We start from the raw sequence: 8624 nt of genomic DNA, 5'->3' as shown, positions 1-8624 counted from the left end.
TGTCAAAAGGTTGAAAAGTTCAAGGGGGCCGAATACTTTCGCAAGGCACTGTATTTCCCTCAGAAGGTGGTGGAAACCAAAGCTGAGCTAAAACAGAGGGTTCAGAGAATTATTAGCCTTACATTCATCAGGTGGACACAAAACCGACTCATGTTAAAGTTGAAAATTTAAAATGTAAGGATTGTATACAGGTTGTCTAATTCAGGGGTTCCCAAAACTTTCAGCCCGCGACCCCCAAAGTAAAAACGAGGTTAAGCATTGCCTCGCAGAACCCGCCCCCCCCCCAACCCCCCCACTATAAACATTGCGGCGCAACGCGCACGCACTACAGGCGTATCCAAACATGAGCATATGACACACACAAATAACACAACAGCCATGACATTATTCTACAGTAATTTACTCATTACTTTAATTTGAACTTAATCTCACCTAAGAGGTGGATGTGCAGTATTTTTGGAGCACAGCAATTTAAAAAGCTCTATATTTTATTTTAAAATAGTTTTTATATACATTACACACTAGGCCAAAAAAAAAAAAAATCCCTTTACCTATTTCGGCCTTACAGTATTCGGCATTTCGTGGTGTTGGTTTTAATCGGTCTGGAGTAACACTGTGGGCATCAGCGAGGGCGAGGGAGTAAAGCCCGGGTTGGTAACAGGCTACCACCATGAGTACGGCTTGATGGACTCCGTTCTCCAGAGGCAGCGCCGGCGCTCGCTCTGTGGAAGGACGGACACGGAGCTAGATGGCCGGGGCTGCCTACGTGTTTATCAACTTTATCATCCTCAAACTGGCTGAATCATCACATCCTCTCCAGGAGGGGCACCAGCAGGGACATTGTCCGGAGGAAGTTCAGGCAGCAACTGGCAGAGGAGCTGAGACACGAGTTTAAGAGAGGAAAGGGAGCGGGGCGCGGTCCGAACCCCGGGGTGGGGGGGACGCGGTCCGAGGAGCAATGCGCACCACGGCAGACACCAACACGGAGGCAGTGACAGGTTAGGTTAGGTTATATGTTCAAAGAAAATACTTTTAGGTGTATTTGCATGTTTACATACCATATTTTTCAGATGTGAATGGAATAATTACGTTTACTACTATGCCATGTTATGAGTTATTGAAGCACCTGGGCAACTCAAGTGTAGGCTATAATTAAACACGTTAAATTGTACATTTTGGTGTTATTTCGTTTTTCTAAAGATTTCCTAACACAGTACCTGCATTAAAATTGCAATTAGGTATTTATCATGACGATTATAGAGTTTAGAGCTTGCGGTTCCAGTACTTTTGGAATCCCGGCAGTTGTAGTGTTAATGTTGGAGACCGCTACTCGGAAAAGAAAGAAAATACAACAGCTGTTCCCTTTTTATTAGTTGCTTGTTTTATTTTAAATTTATCCACTAGTTTTATCTTGTGTTAAAAATCTGGCTAACATGCTATTTCTAATCGTTTTTAAATTTTTATTTTATTTCTGGAATCAACTCGCGACCCCCCCTCTCTGGCTGCGACCGAACCCCTGGGGGTCGCGACCCCCACTTCGGGAATCACTGGTCTAATTTAAGGGCTTATTTTAATAATGAATGCGTTATATTAGGACATGGCTAGATGGATGGGTTTATTAAAGATGATGTAGCTTCAAGTGTTCTGCTAGTAAAATACAGGCAGTATATATACAAATCTGTTGCCATTTCGATTAAAACATAAAAGGTAATGCTGTTGTGATGTCTGCGACATTCATGGCAGGTGATCTTCGTGGGAGAAGAGGCCGTTGATGCAGGAGGCGTGAGAAAGGAGTTCTTCCTCCTAATCATGAAAGAGCTGCTGGATCCAAAATATGGGATGTTCCGTTACTACGAGGAGTCCAGGCTCATCTGGTTTTCAAACAAGGTACATATTGTTTTAAATATATAATAAAAAAATAATTGTTTTAGCTATATTTAGGTGCACTCTGAGGGCGTTTTCACACCCGTAGTTTGCTCTGGTTTGAATCAGTTGATGAGTTTGTAAACTTGGAGCGTTTCCCACTTTGTTCGATTTCCTTTCACATGGAGAAAATCCATGTGAACCAAAAATGCATCACTACTACAAACCCAGAAAGGCCGTTTTCTCCCCTTATTGATCAGATGTCTGGAGCAGGAGCTACAGAGTAAATGCAGGAAGAAGGTTGTGTGTTCTGTTCAAATGACCCGCACCAAGGGTGTAAATGCTCCAGGGTTCAATCAAACCAAAAGTGAAAATGCCCTTAAGGCCTCTTTCCAGTCACCATTCCAGACCTGTCGCGCAACAATGTGACATAGAAATGACGCACAGTAGATCTCGCTGGCGCGCCAGGATTTTAAAACCAACTGCCACTTTGCTCGTTTGAAAGCCATGATGTTTCTCTCTCATGGATAGGCCAAATTCTCTGGGCAGGCAAACAGAGAAAGGGGAGGTACCCTTATAAGGGGAAGATTCCAGATCGGCCCATCTGAGCTTTTATCTTCTCAAAGGCAGAGCAGGCTACCCAGGGATTGGTTTACAACTACGACCATTTCTTGCCACTGAGGGGCCATAGGCAGGCTGGGGGAACTCATATTAATGTAAAAAAAAAATCATCTAGTGAAATTTACATGCCATGGGACCTTTAACACTCTCAGTAATGGGGAACCTGGAGTGATCGTATTATGAATTGGTCCTTTCCGTATTCCTCGCAGACTTTTGAAGACATCGACTTGTTTAACCTGATCGGGATCATCTGTGGCCTGGCCATCTACAATCTCACTATAGTGGAGCTCAACTTCCCTGTGGCCCTCTACAAGAAGCTCCTGAAGAGGAAGCCAACGCTAGAGGACCTGAAGGAGCTAATGCCAGATGTGGGAAGGTCAGATCAAGCAACAGTCATCTGAGGTTCCCATTTACATGTTTATGAATGTCAGTTTACCATGGTATTTTCTTAGCATCTAAAATTGAGTATTTTACTGTTAATTATTTTACCACAGAGTTATTTGAACGATCTCACAAGTGTTCAACATGTCTGTTTTAAGAAAATAATGTGAAATATGTCTATTTCTCCCTCCTCTTAAACTAGGAGTCTGCAGCAGTTACTGGACTACACAGAAGATGACTTGGAGGAAACCTTCTGCTTGAACTTCACAGTAAGATGATTGTCAAACAGCAGTCTCTGTGGGGCATGAAGTGTAAAACACATAGTTGTGATTTCTGTATATCATAGCAGCAATATCTAAACAGTTTTTTTTTTTTTTTTAGATCACGGAGGAAAACTATGGTGCCACAGAGGTCTTGGAACTAGTACCGAATGGCGAAGACATCAATGTCAATCAATCAAACAGGTGAAATTGTCTCAGTCATTGTGTTAACCAGTAGCAGGTGTTGTTTAAAGGAATAGATTGACATTTTTTGGAAAAATGCCTTTTTGCTTTTCTGCCGAGAGAGAGATGAACAGATCAATAACACTCTCTCGTCTGTACAGTAAATATGTAGCTGTAGCCAGCAGCCAGTTAGCTTAGCATAAAAACTGGTAACAGGGGAACAGCTAGCATGGTTCTGTCCAACGGTAACAAAATACCACCTCTAAAGTTCACCAATTAACAGTTTGCATAATCCATTTAAAAGATTCAAGTGTAAAATCATATTTTCAGAAATCATTTCCCAACATGTCAAACTCAGTGTTTAGTGAAGTCTCTCTGCTGAAGTGTTCCAAACCTTCAACCACTAAATCGTTCTTGATTTACAGATCTGGTCATGTTGTTGTATTCACCCCTGCTGTATATTCATTTCCTGTATATAGGCACGTCCCATGACTTTACTTTTAAATGGATTCCTTCTTTCTTCCTCCAGGCAAGACTTCGTCAATGCATATGTGGACTACGTTTTCAACACGTCAGTGGCCCCGCTGTTTGAGTGCTTCTTCGCAGGCTTCCACAAAGTTTGCGGTGGGAAAGTTCTAGAGCTGTTCCAGCCAAATGAACTGCAAGCCATGGTCATTGGCAACACCAACTATGACTGGACAGAGCTTGAAAAGGTCTCATTTCACATAATGATGAATGGAAATGTCATCTCACCTTCTTTGTCAAAATCGGACGAGTGATTTAAACGGTACAAAACGTTTGTCTCTACCTTTCAGAGCACTGAATACAAAGGGGAGTACTGGGCGGACCATCCCACCATCAGGCTCTTCTGGGAGGTCTTCCACAATCTTCCTTTAGAGAAGAAAAAAGAGTTTCTCTGTAAGTGTTGCCCACCAGGCATGGCTTGTTTTAAAAAAAATAATAATAATCACACTGTATAGGATGCTGTTTATACTTCATGTGTTTTGTGTTCAGCTTGAAAAGTGAAACTAGCCTTTTACAGTGTTCCTCACAGGAAGTGACCGCATACCCATTTTGGGCATGAAAAGCCTGAAGCTGGTGATCCAGCCGACCGGTGGAGGGGAGCATTACTTACCTGTGGCCCACACCTGCTTCAACCTGCTGGACCTACCCAAGTACAGGAGTCTGGAAACACTCCGCGAGAAGCTTCTACAGGCTATAGATCACAATCAAGGCTTTAATCTGGCCTGATAGTACACAGAAATGCCTAGACTGTCCAGTCTGTCCATGGCAACCACATTGCCAAATGTTTTGTTTCAGTCTGGATTCTGAAAAAAAGAAGGCCACATGGCACTAGAACTGACAAAGAGTTGGATGTCTAAATTTAAACAGATAATCTTGACTTTGATTTTCCAGCTTCCCCCCCCCCTCCAGTATTTGATGCTATACTACAAGTCGAATCACAATTAATATTGCTCTTGTAGATGATTTTCTTCATGTTTGGATAAGATGAGTATTATAAAGCAAACTGGTTTAGAGTGCAGGGAATGCATACAACAAGAATACCTGTAAAATTCAATGAAATGCAGTAGCAATACCTTTCTGTAGCTTATAATGTATTCTTACAGTGAGAGTTTTCCGTTCTGTCTATCTATACTGGTGGGGGGGAGGAAAAAAAATACATTAGCCTCAAAATTGACAGGGTCTTAACAAAAATGCAACATATTGAGCTCCATTGCAGTGATGTGGTAGTAGTTGCTGCATGGCTACTGCAGTGACTCCTATTGCATTTTACAGGACATACCGATGTTGTGTCCATACCCTGTGCATGAAGTGTTTAAACCCAGACAATGTAAACCTTTTGTTTTCACATGAGTATGTTGTAACATTTGATTTGAGAGCAGTTTGCTTTAGACCGGTAGTGGATTTTCTTGGCTGTCGGCCTTAAAACAATCCACGAATAAAAACAAAGTACAGCCACTGAAATAATTCTGAGTTACTTTAGTGATAATCTCGTATAGCCAGGTCGTCCACATAGCATTCTGGGATGGGAGAGAAACGTGCTCTGGTTTATTGGCATTTCTTTTAACCAATCATAAGAGTCATTGGCGGCGCTAAGCTCCGCACCGAGCTGCTGCAAAATAGCCTCGGGAAGAAACTTGTTTTGGTCGAACGTTCAAAGTTGTTAAATTCTATGAGAGAAAACTCTGATTTGACAGATGATCTACCATGCTGTCTCAGTTTACCCTGCATAGATCTAAGGAGCAGTTAACCAAAGTCCTAAAATCCACCGGAGTTTAAAATTCCAACTCAAAGAAAGCGAAAAGGAAACGGACATCTGCAAAAAGACATGCATCCGGTGGAATTTCCTCCTGCGCCGGAGCAATCCCAAAAGTGGAACGTCGAGGACAAAGAAGCATGGGCCGATTCCAAGGTACACCAAGGTTTGAAAAGGTTAAGGTTTTAAAGACAAATATTTTCTGCCATACTGTTGCTAAGGTATGAGCTGTTTTTAATGAGTCTTCAAGGACAGAAAGTGCAGTTTAGAAATCCATCTCCCTGCCCGTGTGCTTTAAAGTAAAATACATTGTGTTAAATTAAAGGTTTTAACCCAGACATTTAAAAAATACATTTATAGCTGTCATTGCAATACCATAATATTTTTGCTTAAGGTTATACCGTCAGCATCTCATCCCGGCCCATGCCTGAATATAAACTATTTTTGGGAATAAAAACCTGTTTAAGGCATTGAGGATCTTCTTGGATCATATTGCAACCTCATGCCTTTGGGAATGATCACTGAACTCCAATGATTGTGGTACCACAAATACTAGTCCAGTTTAGTTTCCATAATTTAACTGGCATGATGATGAAGAATGTTGACTGATTCCCTAACTGAAACCTGAAGGAGAGTTCTATCAAGACAGTTCAGGTATACATTTTAATGATAAATCATATGCACACGTTGCAAGCCATTAAGGAGGTAAATATGGATGTTGTCTATTCCATCTGTACAAGGCTTTTGTTAAATTTAGTTTCAATGGGGCAGCTCGTGGTGGACCAGCTGATAGTGGGAACCACAGGAAGGACAGCGCTGGGCATCTCCCTCATGAAGCCAGAACCACACAATAGCCGTGTTGTCTTCCTCACCTGCAGAGAGTTAGATTACGATTTCACCTGGTTTGTAATGTACACATGCATACAGATCACTGGGCTTTGCCTTTAATGAGCTTTACTTACAAATACAGCCCACCATCCTTTTGGTTCCAATGCCTGGCACAATGTGGGGGTCCTCCTTGGTGCCAGCATACTCCTTGGGCTTCAGCATACTGTAGGGATCCTGTAATGTAATTTTGAAGAAAATTAGTATGCAAGGCTAAAAACACAGTATTACTTGGGTTTTTTGTAGCATACCTTTCCCAGTTTGAGGGCCTGGAGGGCGCGTCTCTCCAGTCCAGTGGCCTGCTCCTCATCTGTTGGCACTCCTGAAAAATAAATATGGGAAAAGGTTGCCATTAAAATGAATGATTCAAAGTCATCCGGTCATGTTGTGCTGTGTGCACATTAAGGTCGGGCTGTCTGTCTACTTGCATGTTATAACTGCACGTAGGCACTGGACGCCACCCACCCCAGCCTGTCCCTGTCCCTGTCCCCTACCAGGATACTGGCATCTATCCAGCAGACGGCTGCCAGAGGAGGTGCTTCTATTAAAGGCCTTTCCACGAGTTACAATCCAAATGACCTTCATTATTTGATTCAAACGTAGTTACATTAAGGCGGAACATAGTAACAGGTCAGTGTTAGCCTACATAGCCATGTCATATAGCAACTAAAGTTACCACAAAACAGACATTTCATTACTGCAAGTAAATATGTCAAAAGTTAATGTTATTTATCCTTTACATAAAGCACCAGCGGTGGCAAGCTAACATAATGCAGACGTGTATTAGCGTTTTAGCCACCAAACAATGCAATAAAAATATCGCTTTAATACGCATCTACGTGACTAACGTTAGCAGTCTAACTTAACGTTAGCTCCCTCAATTTAACTCCCATGGCCGATGACAGCCGTCTGCGGGCCTGTACTACGGTCCAAACAAGTCGGTGACTAACAGACTCTCACCTTTCGCCGTGGCTAAGGCACGGTGTAACGGTCTAGCTCCTACATTGCTCCTCAGCTGCAATGTTGTTGCTGTACAAGCTCGAAGAAGAAGAAGACGTCCCGCCATGCTGGTAAATCCCACTTTGAGGTGCTCTGAAACAACTATCAGATGGACTGAAATGAACCCGACCACCGTCTGAGTGACAGGTGCTCGGACCAATAAGAGGACGAATGGGGCTGTGCTAACCAATTAAAATAGGCAGAGGGGTCACGAGGAACAGGTGGTAAATATTGGTGACATCAGAAAGTGGTCCAGTCTACAGATACGGGAGGAAAAGTAGATTAAAAGACGTTTCCATGCCTTTTTTCTTCTTCTCAAATGTCACTTGCTAATTAGGAAACATCACAGTAAAATTTCAAAGCAGAAATCAGTCCGTTTTACAAGTTTATTAAATTATTTAATGAGATTATTAATCCTAATGTTGACATTAGACAGACATCCCCGCACACACAGGGAGAGAGAAATGTTGGATTACTCCCAGCTGGATGTTGTTGGAGATGTTAAATGGAATTAAGAAGGGAAATGGAAATGTGAGTCCAAAATGATGTAGGACATATGAACAGAATTGGTTTCTGAAGGTTTGCAAGAAAATAAAGAAGCATGCAGTGATCTCCTATGTCACCATGGTTACTTCAGTGATATATGTTCCTCATATTGTCTTGTTATTGACTGTCAGAACAGGCCTCACGTGTAGGAATATAACACATGAAATGATCAGAGTTTTGTAAACAGTTATGTCCCTGAAGAGAAATGTAAAAATAGAGATGGACTAGTTGTCTGTTGCTAATAGATTGCAGATATTAATGTTTTCTGAGATGAACTGGTTATTTTCCACAACTAGCCAATCAGAGCCCAGCGTGTGGAGTTCCTCCTGTGTTTACAGGCATCACTGATGGAGACCTAACTGGAACTTTTATTTCCGTCACTTGATGCTTCTGGAGCGTGATCACTGATGACGTCACATTCGTAAATCCCAAACCCTCTAAGAATAAAGTAAGTTTTTTTTACTGTCAAATATTATTATTTTTTGCTATTGGTATGAAAACTTTTTCTCTCAAATATCTTTTTTCTCTCATAAAATGCTTTTTTGCTATCAGTGTGATAACTTTTTCTCTCCGACCATTTATTATATCGCATGTAATAAAGAAACTAA

The 8624-nt window shown here is 41.8% G+C and overlaps 2 protein-coding genes and 1 long non-coding RNA gene across 4 annotated transcripts in view; 1 reads left to right on the top strand and 2 right to left on the bottom strand.

Moving 5' to 3' along the window:
* The window catches only part of LOC116694006 (uncharacterized), a 26298-nt gene extending 24321 nt beyond the window's left edge, over nucleotides 1–1977 (bottom strand). Inside the window, exon 1 of the long non-coding RNA XR_004333050.1 lies at nucleotides 1965–1977. This is a non-coding gene — a long non-coding RNA (uncharacterized LOC116694006). The remainder of the gene's footprint in view (nucleotides 1–1964) is intronic.
* herc4 (HECT and RLD domain containing E3 ubiquitin protein ligase 4) overlaps nucleotides 1–5294 on the top strand; it is a 45937-nt gene extending 40643 nt beyond the window's left edge. For both annotated transcript variants that reach the window (XM_032523394.1, XM_032523393.1), the window contains exons 18-24: nucleotides 1744–1887; nucleotides 2694–2860; nucleotides 3068–3134; nucleotides 3247–3329; nucleotides 3838–4021; nucleotides 4124–4226; nucleotides 4351–5294. In XM_032523394.1, the coding sequence (XP_032379285.1) occupies nucleotides 1744–1887; nucleotides 2694–2860; nucleotides 3068–3134; nucleotides 3247–3329; nucleotides 3838–4021; nucleotides 4124–4226; nucleotides 4351–4559 (957 nt within the window). In that variant the 3' untranslated portion in view covers nucleotides 4560–5294. The remainder of the gene's footprint in view (nucleotides 1–1743; nucleotides 1888–2693; nucleotides 2861–3067; nucleotides 3135–3246; nucleotides 3330–3837; nucleotides 4022–4123; nucleotides 4227–4350) is intronic.
* Nucleotides 5295–6230: 936 nt separating this feature from the next.
* On the bottom strand, nucleotides 6231–7678 carry cox5b2 (cytochrome c oxidase subunit 5B2). Its single transcript, XM_032523397.1, has 4 exons — nucleotides 7432–7678; nucleotides 6723–6793; nucleotides 6549–6648; nucleotides 6231–6458 (listed from the first exon to the last, which is right to left on the bottom strand). Exons 1-4 carry the CDS (start codon nucleotides 7535–7537, stop codon nucleotides 6346–6348), a joined length of 390 nt encoding a protein of 129 aa, XP_032379288.1. The 5' UTR covers nucleotides 7538–7678; the 3' UTR covers nucleotides 6231–6345.
* Nucleotides 7679–8624: the final 946 nt, after the last annotated feature.

Source organism: Etheostoma spectabile, chromosome 8 (assembly GCF_008692095.1).
Source record: "Etheostoma spectabile isolate EspeVRDwgs_2016 chromosome 8, UIUC_Espe_1.0, whole genome shotgun sequence".
Taxonomy (NCBI): domain Eukaryota; kingdom Metazoa; phylum Chordata; class Actinopteri; order Perciformes; family Percidae; genus Etheostoma; species Etheostoma spectabile.
Note: the sequence above shows the minus strand (reverse complement) of the source record. Positions and strands in the feature narration are given on the sequence as shown.

What these genes read in the sequence shown, in the direction of transcription:
- cox5b2 (XM_032523397.1), bottom strand. Translation starts at nt 7,537, where the DNA reads ATGGCGGGACGTCTTCTTCTTCTTCGAGCTTGTACAGCAACAACATTG. An exon ending in AGGCCCTCAAACTGGGAAAG is followed by an intron (nt 6,649 to 6,722) that starts GTATGCTACAAA and finishes ATTACATTACAG; the next exon opens with GATCCCTACAGTATGCTGAA. An exon ending in AAGGATGGTGGGCTGTATTT is followed by an intron (nt 6,459 to 6,548) that starts GTAAGTAAAGCT and finishes AACTCTCTGCAG; the next exon opens with GTGAGGAAGACAACACGGCT.